Source organism: Sciurus carolinensis, chromosome 2 (genome assembly GCF_902686445.1).
Source record: "Sciurus carolinensis chromosome 2, mSciCar1.2, whole genome shotgun sequence".
Lineage (NCBI taxonomy): Eukaryota > Metazoa > Chordata > Mammalia > Rodentia > Sciuridae > Sciurus > Sciurus carolinensis.
The window spans coordinates 11,472,283-11,496,054 of record NC_062214.1 but is presented as its reverse complement, the minus strand read 5'-3'; the positions used below and the strand labels follow the sequence as shown (position 1 = coordinate 11,496,054).

General features: G+C 46.4%; 1 protein-coding gene across 8 annotated transcripts in view; it reads right to left on the bottom strand.

Moving 5' to 3' along the window:
• The window catches only part of Stau1 (staufen double-stranded RNA binding protein 1), a 54,304-nt gene continuing 30,532 nt past the window's right edge, over nucleotides 1–23,772 (bottom strand). For 6 of the 8 annotated variants that reach the window (XM_047538772.1, XM_047538774.1, XM_047538777.1 and 3 more), the window contains 9 exons: nucleotides 16,171–16,269; nucleotides 9,111–9,341; nucleotides 7,530–7,673; nucleotides 4,899–5,045; nucleotides 3,842–3,917; nucleotides 3,372–3,691; nucleotides 2,664–2,786; nucleotides 1,888–1,973; nucleotides 1–1,415 (listed from right to left, as the gene is read on the bottom strand). In XM_047538772.1, coding sequence (XP_047394728.1) covers nucleotides 1,400–1,415; nucleotides 1,888–1,973; nucleotides 2,664–2,786; nucleotides 3,372–3,691; nucleotides 3,842–3,917; nucleotides 4,899–5,045; nucleotides 7,530–7,673; nucleotides 9,111–9,341; nucleotides 16,171–16,269 — 1,242 coding nt within the window. In that variant the 3' untranslated portion in view covers nucleotides 1–1,399. The remainder of the gene's footprint in view (nucleotides 1,416–1,887; nucleotides 1,974–2,663; nucleotides 2,787–3,371; nucleotides 3,692–3,841; nucleotides 3,918–4,898; nucleotides 5,046–7,529; nucleotides 7,674–9,110; nucleotides 9,342–16,170; nucleotides 16,270–23,772) is intronic. The other 2 variants (XM_047538773.1, XM_047538776.1) reach the window with 1 other exon arrangement.

Genomic DNA, 23,772 nt, shown 5'->3' with positions numbered 1-23,772 from the left:
ATTAGTAGCTGTTTATTGATCAATGGCTTGATATAAAGTTATCTCAGGTCTTCGGATTTTGCCCAGAGGGAAACACAAGCATTACAAATTGTTTTTCTTAAAAATAAAAAAAAAAGGTGGGGGATGACTTGGAAGGGGACCAACCTAACATAGTGGCATCTGAAAATAAATTAACAAAAAAAAAATTTAGTATTACCATTTATTGGTGACAAACACTAAGTTTTACTTACATTCCATGGGGAGAAAGTTCCAGCGTAAACAACAGGCGGAAGCAGTACTGAACTCGCGGGGCTACGCGCTTTTCACCAGGACCAGAGCAGACCTTTGTGCACACGTCTGTGTACAACAGCACAACGTCAGAAGCAACACAGCCGTGTGTATAAAAGCTATCCTCCTCGGCCCTCATGGAGACCTAATCAACAGCATCGAGCACTCAAGGAGAGTCAGCCTGCAGGCCCATGAGCGACCCTGCAGTGTAGTGAACGCTACGTCCTCAAGAGCCAGATGGATAGACACAATTTTTTTTTATAATCTTTAAAACAAAGATCAAAGTTCATTTATTTAAGTCCTGTTGCATTAACAAAAATAAAAATAAAATAGAAAAGGACCAAATGATCATCTAAAGTTTAAAATTCCTAAATTGTCCAATTTATACAACTGTGGGAGACTTCATCGAGCTTTCTGAGAAGCCAGGACTGTTTCAGCTAAGCCAGAGGGCAACAATCTGCGTACTGAAATGGCCCTGGGTTAGTCCAATAGAATAAAAACGTATAACCACGTACACATGGGTATGATCTTTGCCGGTTAGATTACTGATAAAGTCAGTCTCAGACAAGTTTCTAAACTGTGCTATATAACTAGATACAATTGAGAAACTCTCAAATGAAAACTTTATATAGTGTCATATCAATCAAAAGAAAATAATGAAACTAAGAAGAATACGCGTCACTGTTGGAAGAGAAAGCAGTGGTTTCAGTGTGGGCGCTACGTGAGGCGGTGGCCAGAGCACACTAGGTTGGCGTGCTGAGGAGGAAGCCTCTGCTGCTCTCAGCTCTGGGGCCGGCGGCTGTCCAGGGCTGTCCCACAGTGTCTGAGTGACCATTATGAGGAAGGGTCATGTTTCCTGTTTCTTTTTCACACAGCAAAGAGAGAGAGAAAAAAGAGAGAGAGGCCAAGCACCGAGCTGCTGGCTGGTTCCCCGCGGAGCCTCTCCACAGGCAGCTGCCTCTGTGCCGCTGGGCCACCCCCAAGTCCCTGTGGTCTTCGTCACTGCTGCAGCCTTCTGACCCGCCACATCTCTCAGCCCACTGGATGTATCAGAAATTCCAAATTTTCAAAGCAGTTTCAGTATTTTCAGTATATATGTTGGGATTTCAAAATGGTTCATGGCCAGAGAAGTTCAGCACCTCCCACACCTTTAAGGAAGGAGAAATGAAAATGACTCCAGTTTGAAGTGAAAGAGCCCCGCGCTAAGGCCAAACCCAAGCAGCGAGCCCCAGGGCCACCAGTGCCAGCTAGGCGCTCCCAGCACAGTGCTGCACAGCAAGCAGGGAGGAGGACGTGGGGGCTGCCGCCCTGGCACGGAAAGCGGAGGAGGGGGAACAGTGTGCATGTGCACAGAGACATGCTGGAAAGATCCAAGAAAACTAAGACGGGACCCTGGGAGGCAGGATGAGGAGAGACGGGCGAGGGAGGGTAAGGCCTGGCAGCGTGCCCTCACAACACCACGGCTTCCGAACCACGTGAATGCCGTGCTCACTCAGGACAGCGACACAGGCAGCACTGCCCAGAGAGGGCGGGGACTTCTCAGGGGAAAGGACAGCCGGGACAGGTGCAGGCTTCCCAGGCATGAGGGCAGGCAGGAGGCAAGGAGGGACAGCCACTCACACGGACGCTGGCCCGTTTCCTGTCCGTGGCGTCTCTGTGCTTTGTTGGTCCAACTCAGACAGCAACTTTAAAATGTTCAGCGCCGCCTAAGGAGAGAGGGGACAGTAAGCCCATGACCGCCACAGGAGCCACAGCATGACACACCCGAGGGAGGGAAGGGTGTCTCCTGCCATCCCAGCAAACAAGAGGCAGCTTCTTGAAATACAAATTTAAAAAATAGAGTAGTCACAGCTACCTCACTGAATCACGACCTCTGTTCATCTTACCAAATAATTCCTCTTTGCATTTTTCACACTTAGGGTTGTAACCAGACTCATTTTTCTATCTTACCTTCAAACAAAAGCCTGCGTGCATTTTCCCTTTTCCTACGTTACCTTTGGGCATTAATTTGATACATGCACTATATTCCATCCAGTGAATGCCAGCGCTTAGGTCTGCTAGCCATGCTTGTCTCAGTTTTAGGGTTTCTTATTGGAATGCCACAATGAGGGGCTCAGCACAGCTGCCAGAACATGGATCCCGACTCCCTGCTCTGGTCAGAGATGAAGGAAACTCAGTCTCTGGAGGAGTCCCAGGGTCCCAGCGGACCCTCAGGCCAGCTGGAGCTAATGTGTTTCTCGACAGAGTAAGAGACCGAACCACTCAACTCCATCAGTCTTCACTTTCAGGACATCTGTCAATCAGCCGTTCACAAGGTCATGGAAGGATCACTTTCATCTCCGCGGCCAGTAACCACCCAGTTTAACTCGCCAACCCTCCGCCCAGGGGTGACATACCATATCATGGCAGGACTCCACATCCTTGCCGATACCATGGCTGATCAGAGGTGGCTGACAGGAGCAATTGATAAGAGATACAAATTCGTTCTTGTTGTTTTTGGGGAAGTCTTTGTATTCAACCTGAAGGGGGAGAGAGAACTGAGGCCAGGGCAGGGAGGTGGCGGCTCTGGCCCATATGTGGGGAGCACCCTACCTACTGTGGTCACCACCACCCACCGCAATGCTCAGGGCCCAGCCGGGAATCTCACAATCTCACAGGAACCTAGAGGACGCACACTTAGGACCCTGGCCTGGAAGGGGCCACACTCCCCTCGTGGTCAGGTCAGCTCGGGGATCTGTTCTAACTGCTACTAAAGGTTGGAGGCTTTGTTTTTAAGATCGCTTGGATTTTGAAAATGTGATTACCAAAGGACAAGGCCCTTCTTTTTCCCTGGAGGCCTGTGATTCTGGCTGTGCTTCCTTCCCTCTCCAGGATCACCCTTCTGCCAAGCCACCATTTACCCCGCCCATCCTCCCGGACAAAGAACATAATTTTACTGTTCCTTCTGGTTTCTTTGTAATGCTGGGGATGGAAGCCAGGGTCTCACACATGCTAGGCAAGTGCTCTAGTACTGAGCTCACTCCCAGAAAAAAACTGATTTTAAAAACAGGGTGCGAAGCTCATCTTGAGGAGCCCAGCCCTCCCACCTCAGGCCTACCAGTTACCTGGAATCCCTGGGCTCTGGAAAGATAGTCTAGTTGCTCAGAGGGTCTTGTGAGAGGTCCGTGGGGTGCGTGGCCTGAAGAGATGTTACTCTTTAAAATGGTCTCGGCCGTGGGTGAAGTGCCCCCGTACAACAATTCTCGGGCTATCATGGCAGTTACCGTGGCCTTGGCAGGATTTGGAGCTGCCCTGGTGAAATCTTTGGCGTGATGTCCTTGACTGACTCCTACGGCCTGGGCGACCTCAGGCACCATGGGAAGAATCCCAGCGGGCAGCTGCTGATGACTAAGATAAGGCATCCTAAATTCGTCCTCTTTATTACCTGAGGAAGGACACACAGATAAACACAAACCCACAGACGCCACAACACTGCGCCCATGCCGCCCACCGCCCCAGCTCCAGGAGGCCACTCCGTCACCCAGGAGGCGTGCACCCCAGGGCCACATCTGGATCACACGAAGATCACACTCACCAGCCCCATTCTCATCCCCAGAGCCAGGTTCAAAAAAGGTCACTTTTCTTCCATCCCCAGGTTTCTTTACTGGTGTCTTCACAGGGAGAAATAAAAGGGGTGAGTATGAATTAAACCATGGCCATCTTAGTTCCTGAGATCCTGCTATCCAAAACTACAAAACCCCTGGCTCAGCTAAGATGATCAGCAGGAAAACCCTGCCCTACCCTACACCCGCCTGTCCACAGAGCACCCAGACGGGCTCAACCAGAGGTGTGGTCTGGGAAGGAGCTCTGAGATGGATGCTAACCATGTATCGAGACTACCTCCTGGAGCTGACACCCAACTTAGGAATTAGATGACACTTCCAAAGAGAACATTTCAGGGGTAGAGGTGTACTGCTGTATAAAATTTGGTCAGACCATTTCTGAAAACTAACAAGGATGCTTATGAATGCTGCTCGGTAAGATTTTTGGGATGAAAAACCCAAATACCAACTCTATGACGAGTATTTGGGGCTCCAGTGATTAATGTGGTCATTATTGATACAACTGGCAGAGATGAGTGGCCAGTCTGATTGCAGGTTTATTCCAAAGCTTGCCAGTGACTGGAAGGTGAGGCTGTGCTGGCAAAAGTAACATTTCAACATGGGATTACTTTCATCTGGTGTTCAGTTCACATAAGAGAATTCCCAATCCTACAGATTTGGCCCAATATCACATCATCTCACTGTCCTAGAGAAATCAAAGCCCACTCCAAAATTAAAAGAAGCACAAGGCTTCACTTTAAGAGCACAAGTGACAGAGTCACCCTCATTAAATCAAGCCCCATCCTACAAATGGGCAGGAGCAAGCTGCCCTCCAGCAGACTCCCCAGACTGTGACCACACTCAAAGAACAACGACTTGGCCCCAAGCCATGCCTGGAGCCCCTGGGTAGGCAAGTCCCCTCCTGAGTAGATCATGTGGTCCCAACTGTCAGAAGCTGCGTGGCAGAGCCACTCTGCTGCGGGGAGGACAAAGCCTCCCCTGAGCTGCCTCCACAGGTGCCGGGGTTCCCAGGGCTGCCCGAGCGGTCACCTTCTCCTCTGACTTGAGCGCGGGTTTGGTGGGCTGAGCCTGCGGGACTTTGAAACCAAGGATCTCCAGCATGTTCTCAGCTGCGTTGCGTTTGGCCACCTTCTTGTTGGTGCCCGTTCCTTCTGCGGTGTGGTTTCCCACCTTCACCTGCACAGAGCAGTCAAGACACAGGTAACGCTGACCCTCGGCCACCAGCAGGCATGCTGGCCAGGAACATGGCAATGGTCGGAGCTGGATGGCACAGTTTGCCAAGCTGCTCTGCAGCTTGCCTGCACCACTCCGCCAGAGCCAGTTACTGGAAAGTCTGGGAATCTGGAGAGCTGGCCATTCCACATGGTCCTCGTGAAACGTTCGACTACATAAGCACACAGCTACTTTAACAGAGGCGACAAGTGCGCAACTCAGCGCTTCCACTGGACTATGCTTCGACCCTCTCCGCTCCTGAGAAGCCTCATCATCACATCTACATGAGGAAGTCTCGTGACGGCCTGGCCTGCCACTGCACATCTCTCCCCAACTCCGAGACAGAGGTGCTGAACACTTGAAATCAGCTGTGGTGGGAATGTATGTACCACAGACACCCACAAATGTTCCTATTTGAGATTAAGGTGTTTACTGACAAACTCTAAACTTAAAAGTGATGGGGAAAAGGTTACTAAGTGTAGATTAAGTTTAAAAGCATGTGAAATCTGCAGCCATTAAACTCCACAAAAAACTGAAGCATCTGCCAGGCTGTAGAAGTTATCCAGCTCAGCAGAGAAAGCACTTCATCAGTTACACATCTTTCATCTTATTTGTTAAGGTAAACTAAACTATCAACCAATATTCATGCTAGACTAAAATCTAAAGTATGGATTTGTCAATAACATGAGCAACTTCTTTGCTAAACTGGATACGGTTTTCTTTTCCCTTGTACTGAGGATTGAATCCAGGGGCTTTCTACCACTGAGTTATAGCCCCAGCCCTTTTTATTGTCTTAAATTTTTAAAGGGTCTTGCCGCATTGCCCAAGCTGGGCTTTGAACTTGTGATCGTCCTGTCTCAGCCTCCTGAGTAGCTGGGATCAATCACAAGCATGCCCAGCTAAACCGGATCTTGTAATAAAGCATTCTGTGCTGATTCTGTAACACTACTCTTGGTGATTTTCACAGTAGAATTCTAGGTGTATGAAATTTATGATAAAGAGAATTACACTGGAGGAACAGGTGAAGGGGGTGGGAATGGGAAAGGCAGTGGAATGTATCGGGCATCACGTTCCTATGCTCATGTATGAACACACCACCAGTGAACGCCACATCATGTAGAACCACAGAATGGGAAGTTATGCTCCACGTATGTATATGTCAAGACACATTCTACTGTCATGTGTACCTAAATAGAACAAATAACAATAAAAAGAGAATCACATCCAAGCTTGTGTGCTGCTCCCCTTTCTATCAGTAGAATCTACAGTGAGTACAGGTGCATGTGTGTGTATCTAGAGGCATTCACCTGGGTACCTCCTTCTCGCCATGTCACCTCTCCCTAAAAGCTGGCTGTTAAAACAAATTCCAGCACACCTGCTTACAACTCCTTCCACGCTGGTCCTGACCACAGGTCCCTGGCTGCTAAAACAAAAAGTGCAATGCCACAGGACAGAATTAAGGAAGTCCTTCCCCTGAAGAGTGGCCTGGGACTGAGTCCAGCCTGGCTATCTCCCAGCCACCTCACCTCAGGCAGATTACTGACTTTCTCCACAAAGCGTGAAAGGCTCACTTCTCCCACCTTCCAACTCGGAAGGAGAAACACCAGAATGAGAGACATCTTCACAAGCTGCGATGCCACAAAGAGTCGAATGCAACAGCTCTCTTATCTGAGGAGGCATATTCCAAACTCCCAGTGGACGGCCACTGACACTGAGACAGTCCACCTGGTAATCGAGGTGGCTACCACGTGGTTAGGGAGCAGGTGGAGTACGCACTACGTCCACTGGAAAAGAGAACTTGCACATTCCTGGTGGGATGGGGCAGAGTGGCTCAAGGTACCCTGCTACTCAGAATGGAGCCCAACTTAAAACTTGCAAATTGTTTATTTCTGGAATTTCCATTTAATTTTTTTAGACCTAGGTTGACCATGGTTAAAACTCCAGAAAGTAAAACCTCAGAATAGGGAAGACTGCTGTAGAGTTTTTCATTAGAAAATATAATTAAATTCAGGTGGCAAGTAAGTTAAGGTGCCCAAGAGAGGGAACTGCTTCATAAACAAAGCACAAGGAGAAACACTCCGTACCCTAGTCTAAGGAAGAGCCAACCCAGTATTCCAGACCCTGCACGAGGAGCAGGAACTTGTCTGTCCCTAGTGCTTATGCTATCTGTCTTTTGTAAACAACATCGTAACCCTGCGAGGAGGTAAGGAGAACAAGACCCACCCAGATCCACCAGCCACGTGCTCTCTCCACCTTCCCCTGCAGACACAGCAGCACCCGAGGTGAACAGCACGGGTAGAGCTCTGAACTGCTGCGTAACTGCAAGCAATGCGTTCTTCATGGTGACGGTGTGGACCTGGCGTCCTCAGGAGGGCGCCCAGCCCCTAGATGGACTCTATCAGGACACAGATGTCGTCAGACAGGGGCGGTCCAGCCCACGCCACCCACCTGCATCACGAACTCCCTGCGGCGGGGGAGGCCTCGCTCGGTGAGCAGCGTGTACTCCGGCTCCTTCTCCTTTTTGGCCTGCTGGATCTGGGCCAGTCTGCTAATTGGATTCATCCCTTGGCCATACTCTGGGCTCGTCTGTAGCTGTGAAAGAAACAGTACGTGTAGAAACTGGGTGCCATGTTACTGCCAAGACAGACCTTGCAATTCAGTCGGCACGTGATGGGAGACAGATTTTACACTGACTTAGTGGCTCAGAATTAATCAGATGTTTTATGACTTCTGATTGTTCTGAGGTGACGCTAAGGTCGTAGCAAAGCAACATCAGCATTTCACTGTGAACACACAAGCATCGATACTAGGCTGGCTTTTTTATTTTCTTTCTTTTGCTATGTCACCGAAGCTGGTCATAAATGGTCCCCCTGCCTTAGCCTACTGAGTAGCTGGGACTACAGGCATGAGCCACCTGGTGGTGCCTGCTTTTTAACAAGTTTCAGCATCTGACAGTAAATAAAGAGGTAGAAAAATATAAATCTCCATTTCCCCAGAAATCTGTACAATTGTCCCTCAGTATCTGCAGGGGACTGTTCCTGGATCCCATAAGGACACCACAGTCTGCAGCTGCTCACGTCCCATATGTAAGACAGGGCCGTGGGCACATGAACTACGCACCCCACCCTGTGCTTCAGATCACCTCAGACAACACCTGGGCAGGAGGGGCCGTGCTGCGCTGTATGGGGAAGACGGCAGGGGCACAGCTGTGGGCACCGCCAGCACACACTGTCTTCCCAGAGAGTTTCAGCCCAAAGTTGGCCGGATGCGCGACGGGAAACAGACCACACTGTGAGGGTTCCGGCTTTCCTAACCATGACTGAAAATCCAGAGACCACTACCGAAAGCTGTTTTTTGTAACCTCCAACTGATGCCACATGGAAAGCAGCTGAGAGTCCTAGGTACTGCCTGCTGGCCTCCTCCTGTGCCAAGGACTCCTCACCCATTCCACTATCAGAAGCCATTTCCAGGACCCCTGAAGCACGAAAAGGAAGAGTGCAATGCTAATGTTGAAGGAAGAAAACTCTGGATCCTGACACGGCATCAAACTGTATTGGAAATCACAGCAGCATGGACCCCAGCATTCAAACACAACCCCCAATGGAACCCTGTCCCCTTTCTGGTCATGGGCAGGATCGATGTTTTCACAGGTCCATTACAAAAATGCAAAAGGAGGCAGCGTTCAGTAAATGCTCACAGGCCCCTCCCCCCACCTCAGGACCCACGCTGGTCATGGACAGAGGCCCCCGTTCGCCCACATGCCCCTCAGATAAGCTTAATTAAGGTCCTGCAGGGCAACCTCAGGGCTGCAGCGAGCGCCCTCCACAGAGGTGCGCACACCTGCGCCCACTCAAGTGGCCTCATCCTGACCTGACCTGGGGCTCAGGTGTGGCATCTATGAAGGGTCTGTCAGGCCTAGCATGAGGCATTTAGTCCCGCCCCTTTGGCTCGAGGGACAGCTGCCAGGCTTCCAACCATCCACCCTGTGGGGCAATGACAGTGGCCCCCTGATCAGATAGGGTCACACACCTTGCCTGTGGGCTTGGTTTTCCTCTTGATCCTGGGCTTCACACGCTCCACCGCAGGCAGGGGAGGCAGCTTCCTGAGCTCCTCCAGCACGGCCCGGGCCGCGTTCTTCTTGGAGATCTTCTTGCTCTTCCCTTCCCCTTCCCCCACGAACTCCCCAACGGAAACCCTGGTCACGAAGCTCTTCATGTGGGGCGGGCCACTCTCCCGGGCCACCTGTGTCAGAGGGAAAGACTGAGTGAAAGCGTGACACACTTGTTAGAAGCTGTGGGTACACTGGTTGGCACACTCACTCCTCATGAAGCACACAGGTCAGGGACCAGGACGGGGCCCAGGAAGCCAAGACACAGCTACAGCACAACAGCGAGCAGGGGGCTTGGCGAGTTTCTCCTTCCCTTTCTTCCTACTCTTCAAACTGGCTGAGGTTGCCGAGTCTGAATCACTCAAGCCTAGAAAAGGGGGACTTTCTCACCTGACCCCATCAGAATGGCTCACCTCTTCCCCAAGGTCCTGGGTTCAGTGTGACCCACTGCAACTGGCAGAAGCTGCCCAGAAAAGCCCAGAAATCATTGAAGCCCAGAGTTCAAGTGTGTTATCTGCTGTGAGCCTCCAGCCAAGACAGAGCTTGCTAAATACTGGCAGCTAAGCAACAGTAAACAGGAATTAAAAAATCTCTAAGCCCTGGTAGAAGTGAATTACAGCACTTAATTATATTAAGTGAAAAAATGGAACCATAGGAGTGCATACAGTCTGGTAATTTAACTGTTAGGAAAAAAGGTTTATAGATGTATTTGCAAACACAGACACACGTGTGTTTATAGGCTTATTTTTGAAAAAAGACACAGAGGGGATAAAGCAGAAATCAATGAGCCACCACAGGTGGGAGGAGCAGGACAGACTGCAGGAGATGTGAACGTATCTTTTGTGCAGTTTTGAAATTTTGGAACCATTTAGTGTTTAACTTATTTTTTTTTCCTTAAACTAAGCCAACAAAAAAATGGGGAGACCTAAAACAGTATGAACAGAAACAACTGCATTCTGAAGCGATCACATGATCACATGGAAGGAAAATAAAAATCAAATCCAATGTACACTAGCCTTGACACTTACAAAGAGCAACAACATTAGAAGACTTACACTACCAGATTTCAAGAATTCCTGTAAAGTTACAGCAACTATATTATCATAGTATTGAGTAAGGATACACAAACAACTCCACAGAACAAAGTACAAGAACAGACCTGCACAAAGATGGTCACCTGACTTTCAGCAAACACAGCAAAACAATCAAAAAGTTTTTAAAAAGTTACTAGATACTCACATGGCAAGGGTTAGGGAAGACTGAGCCATGATCACTAATTTATACCACAAACAAAAGTTAACTGGACCTAGGTAGGTGCAGTAGCACACACTGGTAACCCCAGCAACCTGGGAGGCTGAGGCAAGAGGTCAGCAAGCTCAAGGCCAACCTAGGCAATTCCATGAGACCCTGTCTTATAATTTTTTTTCCCCCCTGCGGTGCTGGGGATCAAACCCAGGGCTTTGTGCTTGCAAGGCAAGCACTCTACTGACTGAGCTATCTCCCCAGGCCCCTGTCTTACAATTTTTTTTTTGTGGGGGGGGGTGTACTGGGGATTGAACCTAGGGCCTTGAGCTTGCGAGGCAAGCACTCTACCAACTGAGCTATATCCCCAGCCCCTGTCTTATAATTTTAAAAAAGAAAAAACATTTATTTGGATCATACACCTAGATCACAGACCTAAATGTGAAAGCTGAAAATCATAAAGGTCTTAGAAGAAAACTTGATGATCATGAAGTTGGCAGATATATATTCAGATGAATACCTAATAAAATTTTTAAAAGATCAGGGATGTAGCTCAGTGGTGGAACAATTGCCTAGCAGGCTGGGGCAGGGTGTTGTTACGATATTCAGTGTTAGAATGTAAATCAGTACAATCATTTTGGGAAACTGCAATTTTATACTGAAGTTAAAATATCTACCCTGTAACTCAACAATTCTGAGTGCACATGTACACAAGACTTACAGAAGAGTATCACAGCAGCTTTAAAACAGTCCCAGGAGGAGACTGTTCAAAAGTTATACATTGTTCTACTGAACAAGGTATCATCTGTTTCACACTCATACAAGACTAACTCAGGAATAAACTACCAATACACACATGGATGGAGCTCAAAAACATGGCATGCGTGAGAAACCAGATGCAACTGTATTGAAGTCTGAGTGTAAGGGAGACTAATCTAAGTGGAAGAACTCAGAAAGCATCTCTTCTGGGCTGGGATTAACGAGAGGGGCGGTGAGGACTTTCAGAGGTGGCGAACTGGTCTGTATCTTCATCTGGGCAGCAAGTTGTTTTGTACATACATCAAACCGTACTGAGGTGTGCACTGAAGACACACACGCTTACTACATATAAAGCACACTTCAAGCACGTTGCTGCCACGGGGAGAAAGAGTCCAAGTCCAACTCTCTGGAACATGATGCGATGCTTGCAGCAGAGGGGAAGGGGGGGGACAGAAAGGAGGAGGCCTGTGATGCTGGATTGAAATTAAGAGGGTATAACCTATAATTAAAAAGATACCCATATCTGTGCACTCCACCTGCTATAAGAGCCTAGAGGCAATGACACCCCAGCAGGAGGAGCACACCTGCCCTGGCTCCACCCTCCACCCCAGTCAACAGCACCAGAGGTCCGAGAGGAAAGGCCAGAGCCGTTTCTGCAAGAAATTTCCAGTTCTACTGGGGCCAAAGTCAGGGGAGAGAAGGTCCAAAGTAAGGCAAATAAGGCATTGTGTGTACCAGAAAGTAAGGTGTACACCCAAGTCTGAGGAGGTGTAAGGCAACATAAGGAGAGGACCGTCCCTTCAATAAACTGCACAGGAGCTGCAAGACGTCCAAATACACAAAAAACCCAAAACAAGAAAAAATGACCCTTAACTCACGCTTCGTGGGAAAATTCACTCAAAATCCATCACGAATTTAAATTAAGAGCTAAAATGATAAACTTCTAAAAGAAAACAAAGGAGGGGCTGAGGAGGCAGCTCAGCGGTGAGCATGGCCTAGCGCATGCTGGGTCCTCGGCTCAATCCCGACACAGCGAAGAAAAAGGAAACCAACAACCATCAACTGTGAACTCTAGGCCAGGACTGTGAAGGAAACCACCGACCAACTACACCACATCAAAACTCAGTACTTCTCTTCTGAAGACCTGTTAAGATAAAGACAAGCCACAGACTGGGAGAAATATCTGTGAAATACCAATCTAATAAAAACCATTCAAAATATATAAAGAACCTTCAAAATTCAGAAATAAAAATATTCTAAAAAGTTGTAATACTCTCAAAAAGGCAAAACTACGGGGACAGAATTCAGATCACAGCCACCAGAGGCTGACAGGATGAGAGACGTTCTGCGTCATGCCTGACGTGGCAGTCACTCAGTTTTCTTTGCTATTTCCACAATCCCGGAGGGCTGGGGACTCGAACCTGGGTCTCCCGCATGAGAGGCAGGCACTCTACGAGATGGGCTATATGGCCTGCACTAGTCACTCAGTTTTGTACACGTACCTTAACACACCACGCTAGAAACAGGGTGGCTGTATGTGGAAATTACCTCAAGAAACCTGACCCTCCATACACCAAAAAAAAGGTGATGGGGCACGTCAAAGGGCACCAGAGCCAGCCTGGGGGCATGCTGGGCATCAAAATGAATGATTACGATAAGGAGAAATGCCCTGAATAAAAGAAAAAGCAACACATCGATTCAGCTATAATGCAAGAGGGACGAAGTAGTTCTCTGTACAGTAGAACACCAACTCAAAAATGCTGATGAGCACCCTCCTGACCCCTCACACAATGGGTAAAGCATCGAGGATCGTCACTGCCTGGGAGCCACAGGGCAAGCTGGGCGGGCACAGCCTCCAGGGTCCCCACAGGATACGATCCAATTACGATGGGAAAGTCCTTGGGGGAGCACATCTGGTGTGGAGCCCTGAAGTCAAGAGACGACATGTGATCCCTGAGAAGGACCAACACTGCTCCTGTGGTGATCCTGCCAAAACACGCATCACTCATGAGCAATCAGAGGTGCCCAAAAGGAGGGCCATTTTACAAATAAGTGACCTCTAGATGTCAAAGTCATAAAAGACTGAGGAGCTGGCAGAGGTTAAAGGAGAGCGAAGACACATCTACTAAATGCCAGGTGGGACATTGCTGAACTCTAGACCTGGAAAAAATTCTATACTGGGACAACTGGCAGCCTGTGGCCATACGATGTGTGTGTAACAGCACCACAGAATGCTGACTCACTCTATTAGGTCAGCAATAACTCTGGTTATTTAACTCTGGTCTATTAACTCTGGTTATTTAAAAGAATGTTCTTGCTGGAGGTATACATGCTGAGATACTGGAATCAAAGGGCATCATATCTGACCATTACTCTCAAATGATCTGGCAAAAATAAAAAATGGAAACAAATGATATTACAGAAAAAGAAAAGGCAGATGTAGTAAAATGTTCACAGCTGGTGAATCTAAGTGAAGGACACATTCACTATCCTGTTCTTGCAACTTTTCCATAGGTTTGAAATTTCTGAAAAATCAAAGGTTGAGAAACTGTCCAGCAAAGAGCAGTGAAGCCCAAGAAATGGCTGTGAAGTGCTGGGGGATGGTCAGGAGGTACCTTAGCCCCACAGCCTGTCCCCTTCAAGGAAAAGGAACCTGCAGAGACTGCAAAGAACTTCCCCAGGTGTCCCTCACCCCGACAGTCGAGATTCTGGAATACTCCTTCCCAGAACGACACTTTCCATATCCTCAGAATAGACTTGAAATCACAGGGCAGCCACCCTGATGCCTCACTTCAAGTCACAGCCCTTGGCTCTGAGCAGTGTGTTCACTGTCAGCTCCTTGGGACTGCCTGGGGCTCTCGGAGTGTGACTGCCCTGAGCATGGACGTGCCCAGTGCCTCCAAGGCCTATAGTGTGACCCCATCACTTCTGCAGGCTGTTTCACCAAGGGTCAAGCTGTCCACGCTTTTCCAAAAACTGCCCAATGGCTCCTGCCTTCTCCTATCAACACCTAACCTAGCTTCCTAGGTGACAGATTTTACTACCAAAATCTTATCAAAAATTAACTGCTACGTTAATTTATTCAGTAAAAAGTTTCTAAGCATCTGATATATGCGCCAGGCAATCTTCCAGATGCAAAAGAGCTCAATGTAATAAAGAATATGATCCTCTTGATATGAGTTATTCCATGAAAAGGACTCATACTATAAACGCAATGCTACCACCAACACGCAAAATGTATTATTTAAGAAGATACTAACCACCAGAGGGCACTCCTACAATTTATCTTATGTGACTACTTCCTAAACGTTACACATTCCTTAACACAGGTTTCAAAGACAAACCTGAAAGATAAACAAAAACAGAGGTGGGAAAAGAAGCAATCTGGCCCCCAGACTCCACAGAGAAAAAAACATAAAATGGCATAAGGTTTCAGAAAGTTCTATGACTCTCAGGCAGAGGGCTGCAACTAGTGTGAGTAGGTGACAAAATTCACAGAAATCCAGGCCCTCACCCCAAGCAGTCAACCTAACCCTGAGGGGACCTGAGACATCTCCCACTCTCCCAGTCTTGACTCCCTCCCTCCAATCTTTAAAAAAATCCACTGTCATGGCATACTAACCCTGAGCAGGGGAGAAAAGGGATATTTCTTCCCTCTTTTACATTAGGTGCCCAGGGAGATCTTGTGACTTCTTTGGGGGTGCAGGTCCCACCTAGTCCCTACCCAACAACCAGGCCTGCCATTCTGTCTGTCCTGCCTCCTCTCTTCCCCAAACCCATCCCTGCCTCCCCAACAGAAGGAGAAAGATGATAAGGGATGCAGAAGCGGGAGGCTCTGTACTCCAAAAGGGAGAATAACAGAAACCTCGTCTCACCTGCTGGGGCAAGGGTGGGTAGAGCAGTGAAGGGGACAAGGGAGACCCTCGCACACAGGCCAGTTCTGTTTGACATACAGGAGGCACCCCAGGCAGTGGGTCAGAAATTGGCATCACTTAGGGATGGATGAAGGAAGACATCTGGGGCAGGTTAGGGTACTAGCACACCATAGGGAGAAGGGAGAGCACAGGGAGAAGGGAGAGCATAGGGAGAAGGGAGAGCGGCGAAGCGGGGCGTGAAATCTGAGAGTCATCTGCTACTACAAAATAGCTACAAAGCTTAAGTATGTCACAGGATAATAAACTTCACATAGGCTTTGCAAAAATAATTCTATAATCAAGTATGGGATTGAGAAGAAAGAATTTGCCATGCACCAAACCATAAGGGAAACTTCAAAAACAAAATCCTCCCTTGTCTTTGAAGGAAACATATTAAATGAATTTTATTTTCAATTCTGAAAACGAATCCCATTAAAATTGTTTTTAGATTACAAAATCCCAACAACAAATAAAGTTATGAAACAGGTGGACTTGGGTGCGGACACAGACTATGAGGAAACCAACATCTTTTTCAAAATTATTCTGACAAGACTGTTCAGGACCAGTAAAGGAGATTCTCAATACTTTGGAGGTAAAGATTTTTTTTTTTTTTTAAATATATTTTAGTTGTAGATGGACACAGTATCTATTTATTTTTATGTGGTGCTGAGGATGGAACCCAGGGTCTCGTACACGCGAGGCAAGCGCTCTACCACTGAGCTCCAGTCCCAGCCAGTAAAGACGCTTGTAAGACTGTTGAAAGCAAGGGACTCTCTGTCCTAAAGAGTATGTGAGTGAAGAGGCCAATATTCTACCACCACCTCAAAATGTTCAGAGACCAACCGAGGCCACCCATAGCCAGGCTAGAGATCTAGGGACATCCCTAGGTTAAGGACTCCAGGAGAAGAGAATACTACTACTTCGCTAAACACAAACTCTGAATCTTAAATGTGAAGGTTCACATTATATGAATATTATTCAAATGATACTTGGGGAAAAAAATCATTCCTAAGAGAAATTCCACAATATATGATAACACAAAGTCCTACATGAAAAATAAACTTACCTCGAAATTCACAGGCAAGTTCCGTTTAAGTGCAATCTCAAACACTTGACTTATTTCAGATTTATTGAGATTTTCTTCTTCTGATTCTCTTCCATTCATCTAGAAGAAGAATAACTGTTTAGTAGTTAACTTTTAACAAAACCAGCCTCAGTAATAAATCTTAAAGGCACTGAACCTTGACTTCATGGACTTAACAATAAACCAGTGACCAAGGCCACATGTGTACCATGTGTCTCTGAATTTAAAGGTTAAAAAAAAACACTCTGTCAAACATGGGTCAGACAGGACCTCATAAAAGCACCCTCGGCGAGGCACCTGCAGCAGACCTCGGGCATGAAGCAGCCAACGCGCTGCAGCAGGGTGCCTGTGCTGCCTGAGGAGAGACCTCCAGCGCACTGGAGCACCGGAGCCACTGCTGGGATCCACACACAGGTCTGTGTGGAACGCGCGGCTCAGATGCAAGTCTCTCTACCTCAGGCACATGGGCTTCTTGTTTGGCCATAAAATCCCATAAAGTTATAAAATCACCATGTTGTACTCTGGCACTTGGCAAAAATTCAAGACACAATCTACCGAAACCTTGTCCTCCCAAGGGCAGAGCATCTCTTTATAACAAAGTGCTTTTACAGCCCTGCAGCCAGCAACAGGACCAGAGAGGTGCGGGGACATCCCCTCCACAAGCTCATCACAGGTTTCACAGGGCACTGCAGCAATGGCACGAGAAACAACATGAGCTTGACAACCCCAAAGACCCACACGTGCAGGGGAGCCGCTCCCTTCACGTCATCCTTCTGCCAAGGAACCCGTGGAGGCCTGTCTCCAAGACCAGGACTCCAGGTAGCAACCATGGCGGAACCACGGCACGACGAGGGCGGACTACCCAAGGTGACGTTTCTTAATTTTATCAGGCAGATTCCCAACTACACTGGAACCATACATCAGCTGTGATAAAAAGTAAAATAGATGAAACAAAATGCAGGTTTAAAAAAATTACTACACTCTACAGTATAATTCTGGACAAAATGAATCGATCCTGATGCCATTCACGATTCCTCCTCTCCTTCCACAGTGGTGCTTCCTCTCCAGTGTGGTCTCACTTTACTCTCAGCCTCCACGAAGGCACTATTTGCACAACATTCCTATGGTCTACTAATCCTAATCAGGAAGACACCTTTTTCTTTTTTTATCTTCTAACAAGGTCTCTCCACGTTGCCCAGGGCAGCCTCAAACTCCTGGGCTTAAGTCATCTTCCTGTGTCAGACTCCTGAGGAGCCGGTTTTACAGGTGTCCAAGACACAAACAGGAGTCCTCACGCAAGGTGCCTCAGGAGACTGCAGTTCCACAGAGGACTGGATTGACATTAATGTATGTATTTACTTGTTTATTTAGTTGGTACTGGGGATTAAACCCAGGGGTGCTGCAGCACTGGACTACATCCCCAGCCCTTTTTGAAACAGGGCCTTGCTAAATTACTTAGTGTCTCACTAAATTGCTGAGGTTGGCCTTGAACATGTGATCCTCCTGCCTCAGACTCCTGAGCTGCTGGCATTACAGGTGTGTACCACCACACCAGGCTGAAATTTATTTTTATAAATAGATTTTAAATTTGGGGAAAAAAAACTGAATTTTAAAAAGTATGTTCAATAAATGGTACTAGAAAAAACAGATTTTCTGCACGAAGAAGCACAGTGGTGCAAGCCTATAATCCCAGTGACTCGACAGGCTGAGGCAGGAGGATCACAAATTCAAAGATAGCCTCAGCAACTCAGAGACAACCTGTCTCAAAATAAAAAATGAAAAGGCTGGGGATGTGGCTCAGTGGTTAAGTGCCCCTGGGTCAATCCCTGGTACCAAAGGTGGTGAGTGGGGAGGGAGTAATATAAAGTAGAATCCTTACCTCACATTACATTTAAAAATTAATTCAAGGTCTGGGGATATAGCTCAGTTGGTAGAGTGCTTGCCTTGCAAGCATAAGGCCCTGGGTTCGATCCCCAGCACCAAAAATAATAATAATAATAATAATAATAATAATAATAATAATAACAACAACAACTCAAAATCAGTAAGCTTCAGTGAGAGCTAGAGCTACGGCACTCTTGGAAGAAAACCTAGGGGAAAAGCTTCATGACAGTGGATTCGGCAATGATTTTTTAAATATAACACCAAAACTGCAAGCAGTATCAAATAGATGAATTATACTCCATCAACATTTACAATTTTGTGAATCAAGGGACACTATCAAGAGTGAAGGAGACAAGCTGGGCCTAGTGTGCACACCTGCAGTCCTAGTTACTCAGGAGGGTCACTTGAGCCCAGGAGCTCAACGGCAGCCTGGCCACAGAGTAAGAGCCCATCTTGAGGAAGAAAGGTCACAGTGAAGACGACCTACAGAATGGGACCGACAGATCAGCTTCAGACAAAGGGTGAGTAACAAGAACACAAAAAGAACTGCAACTCACAACAAAAGCACAAGCGCATTCAAAAATGTCAATTTCTCCAAAGAGACACAAATGGCCAACGAGTACATGAAAAGATGTTCTGCACTAGAAAAATGCAAAACAGAACTGCAGCAAAGTGCCACGTCACGCCCACAGAAGAGCAGAGAAGAGCAAATGCCAGCGGGCACGTGAAGAAACCACACCCAGTGCCGAAGGTGCTGCCAAGAGCGCAGCGGCCAACGAAGTGACCCAGCAGTGCCACCCAAGGGTACGGCAGGAACGCAGGCAGAGACCCGCAGAACACGCACCGCTGTCCACTGCAGCACCGCTCACAACGGCCCCAAGTCAGAACCCAGCACGTCCACCAACAGATGAGGAGACAAAGTGGAGAGTATCCTAATTAAATACAAAACGCAGTCCAAACAAGGAACAAAACTGACACTTGTGCAACATGGATGAACCTTAAAAACACCGCAGTAAGAGAAAAACACCAGAGACGAGGGCTGGGGTTGTAGCTCAGTGGCAGGGCACTTCTAGCACACGTGAGGCACTGCGTTCAATCCTTCATGCCACATAAAAATAAATAAATAAAAGGTATAAAAAATACAATAAGATTAAAAAACAAACAAAACTGAGGTCACTAGTACTTAATGTGGGTATTTGTTAAAATCCGGGATCATTTGTTACATGGTTATCTGTACCCTTCTGGGTGCTTGAAATAGGTCAGAATTAAAAATACATGTTAAAAAACTTATTGGGTAAACCCAGCTACTCAGGAGGCTGAGGCAGGAGGATGGCAAGTTTGAGGCTGGCCTCTAACTTAAACTCTGTCTCAAAAAAAAAAGGGGGCAAGGGGACACTGGGGGTGTAGCTCAATGGTACAGTGCTTGTCTAGCATGTGCAAGGCCCTGGGTTCCATTGCCAGTATGTAAACAAACAGCCAGCTACACAACCACAACAACAAAAAACGAACTGGACTGGCAGAATGAGCAAACCATTTGAAAGTTGGGATATTGTACGACTCTTGAGGTCTTCTGTCCACTTCAGCCCCCTATACTTCCAGATTTTGTTATGGTTGCAAATAGGAGAGTGTTCGTGTTGACTCAGCTACTCAGTATGAACGGACTTTTTTGTTTTGCTTTGTTTAAAACAACTTATTTATTTAAAAAAATCTTTGGACACTCTTGAAATAGTTGTCAAAAGCCTTCTTCTGTTAGGCAGAAAAATGAGTTAAGATGGCACAAGTTAATGTGTTGACAGTCTCTAGTGTGTTAATAACTGTCATTAAGCACATACCGTTTGGATTGTTCCTTTTTTAAAAACTGAAGTGAAGGATACACATGGAGGTTTTTTCAGCACATAGTTCAGTGGCGTTTTAAATAGATTCTCAGGGTTGTGCAATCATAACTATACATTTTCAGAACTTTTTCGTCATCCCAAATAGACACCAGCCCTGAAAGAGCAACTTCCCACTGCCCCTCCCCCAGTCGAGCACGTGCTGCTCCATCTCTGTGCCTCTGCATGATCCAGGTGGCCACAAGTGGACATTTGTTCTTTGGTCCGTTGTTTTTTTTTTTTTTTTTTTAATATATATTTTTTATTATAACTATTTTATTTATTCTTATGTGTGCTGAGGATTGGACCCAGTGCCTCACACGGGCTAAGCAAGTGCTCTACTAGTGAGCCGCAACCCCAGTCCCCAGTCATGATCTTTTAATGAAAAAAAACTAAATGATTTTATGTTTTGAATGTGCACATAAATCATTCTCATGACCGCCCTTATCAACATCATATATCAAAGTTCTAAGGTTTATATTAATGGAATGCTGCTCTTTTATTGAGGTTCCACGAGACTGACAGAAAACAATGGACCTACTGCCAAGTTCTAACCCTGATGCCAGTCATTCTCAACCAGAGCAGCGCCAGAGTTACTTGGGTGCTTCCAAGGGACTGATGGCAATGTCACCTCCAGACGAACTCAATTTCTGTGGGTGTGGCTTGGATATCCACTTTATAGAATTATTTATGAGTTCCCAGGTGGTTTTATAAGCAACTAGACTCAAGACTCACTGCTCTAAGCCATTGCTTCTAGAGAAATTTCAATAGGGACAAAACAGGTAGGGAAATAGAAATGCCAAACAGGAAATGACACACACATTTATTTGAAAGTAAGACTATGCTGCACCTTTATATAAATAATTTTATATCATCTAGGTTGAACAAAAAACACTGCAAGTGGGGAGGCAGCAAATGACTCAAATCTATAAAGACCATTCCCAGAAAGATGAAGAACATCCAGCAGGCCCTTAGTCTTACCTTCACCAAGTGGGAAGTACTGTTAACATCAAGTCCACAGTGTGTGTATGGTCCAGCAGTAAAATCTAAGCAACATTAGGAAAAGGAAAAAGCACTCTGAACTATGCTTAACCCTCAGTATGCCAGAGAAAACATTTATCACTATTACCTGGTTCCAATAAACCCATTTTATTTTTCCATATTTATAGTCATTTTCACAAATAATGTACATAGTAAATGGATAAAAAATCACTTCACTTGACATTTTAATAAAAAATTTAAAACAGCAACCCTAAACTTTTTTCCCAAACTTTTGGTCTGGAAGGCATTCATACCTGGTACAGGTAAAGGCCTCACATGCAACTAGCCACCTAGTTGCATGTGACTGGGGGATGGTACTGGGGGAGGGGCAGTGGGAAGTTGCTCTTTCAGGGCTGGTGTCTATTTGGGATGACGAAAAAGTTCTGAAAATGTATAGTTATGATTGCACAACCCTGAGAATCTATTTAACACCACTGAACTGTGTGCTGAAAAAACCTCCATGTGTATCCTTCACCTAGAACTAGCCGAAGCCAGGCACCACCCACTACAGGAGTCCAAACACCTTCCCAGACGTTCTGGACTATAGGACTTCTGGTCCTTCCTGTGTGATCCTTGGGAAAAACACACTACTTCTGAAACAGATGCAAACTTTTGCTGGCGAGAGAACAGCCATCTTCTTCACTCAACTGCAAAATGCTTTCACTTACAGATTTATAAACATCAACGAAGATCAATCCAATAATTTTTTTTTTTTTTGCTTTCATATGATCTACTCTTCCTTCCAAACATCTTTGTACACATTGTCCACTTATTTTGTAGTAAGTGTTAAGAAAAAAATGTTGGTAGTTAAACATAAGAGATGACACCTGTTGTGACACCTGCTTTCATTTTTTAATCTGAACAAGACGGCCCAGGTTTCTCGTCGACAACTGTCGTTTAAGGAAGTCCTTCCTGACCAACTAAATGAGACTTCCACATTTCCTTTTCATCTGCCACGGAAATACATTGTTCACTCACCAGTTCTTGCATTTGGGGACATGTATCTAAGTCATCATCTGCAGGTTCAGTCTGAGACCTCACTTAGCTGCTTCATCTGCCCTCCAAGACTGCCTCTGGAGGGCTGCCATCTGCCTCTCTGGAGTCATCTTCCAATCAGCCTAATGATGGGGAAAGTCCTGCTCTGTCAATCTTCTCTTTGCCATTATGGACAGGAAAAGAAAAATCCTGACTCCTCACTGGGTTCAGTGAAAGGCAAGAGGAGACTCAAACAGGGGTGTCTCCTGTCATTTTTTGTATATTTTTTTCTTTTTTGGTACTGGGGACTGAACCCAGGGGCCGTTAAACACTGAGCCACATACTCAGCCCTTTTATTTTTTATTCTGAGACAGGGTCTCTCTAAGTTGCTTAGGGTCTCGCTAAGTTGGTGGCTTTGAACTTGCTATCCTCCAGCTTGGCCTCGCAAGCTGCTGGGATTACAGGGTGTGCCACCAGCCCAGCTGCATCTTCTAGCAATACATTTGGCAAGGCTCTGAGGATGTGAAAGGATTATGCAATAATGACCATTATTTCATTTACTGCATCATCTGCATAGGGATTTCATAATTCTTCCGTTTTCTGGTGATTTTTGTCTTATTTAGCAAACCTGGGGATAAACGATGAACAGTGTTGAAATAATAAGTAGGGTAATAGTAAAATGTTCCAAAACATAGGGAAATTAAGATCCCTAAGATGTTATAATATAAAAATGATCAAAAAAATCCAAAGGGATATGTGATAATTTTAAGAGAGAGTTTTATTCTGCTTTATAAAATGTTTTCTCTCAGTTCTTCGTAAGACCTCAGAAAAAGAATAAAATTCATGTGATATCATTTCTTAAAGTGCTTGAAGATAGCTCAAAAGTGAAAACGTTCCACTGAATACTGGTGGCATGAGGGTGAAGTATTTCATTTTAGCTTTGGTCTTACCTAAATGTACCCCTATCCCAATAGAAGATAAGGACTCAAGACCAGAAAGTTGGATTTATTTATTTATTTTGACAAAAATAAAAGTATCAGGAGGGCTGGGGAGATAGCTCAGTCGGTAGAGTGCTTGCCTTGCAAGCACAAGGCCCTGGGTTTGATCCCCAGCACCACCAAAAAAAAAAAAAAAAAAAAAAAAAAAAGTATTAGGAAACTTCAGTTTAATTAACAACAACAAAAAAAGTCTTCTACTCCTACTACCAGGAGGAAAGTACATCTAAAGTCTGATATAACCTTCAAATAGTCAGTGTGCACGCACACACACACACACACAGGGAATTCTCTGCTTACTTGAGCAGGAGCAGGATCACAGTGCAGGCATAGCAACCCTGCGCCCTGCCTTCCGTGGAGGCTCTGGCCCACATGTGCGGACCTGCCGCACTCGCACTCCCAGGGCCAGTGCTCCCATCCACTTAACCCTCTCTCCAGGAGGAACACCAGCGCCAGCTCCTGGGTTTCTCCTCTACAGATACTACAGCCATGGCCATCTTGCTCATAACAGCTCAGACATGCTGAATAAGTCATCCTGTATCAACACAAACTTCATATTTAAAACAAAAATGAAACCCCATGAGCTTTCCCAGCTCAGGGCCTGTACTCACTGCTCCCTCTCTGGGAATGTGCTGTCCTGCACCCCTGCGTGTCTTGGTCTCAGCTGCAATGACTTCCTTGGGGAGATCTCAGGACACGGCATTAGTGCCCTTCTGGTCCTGCCACTCCTCCCTTCTAGCTCTCACTGTGCTAGTTGATGGTACTTGTGTTCAGGTCTGCGGGCTCCACAGCACTAGGTCCACAGGGGCAGGGACTGT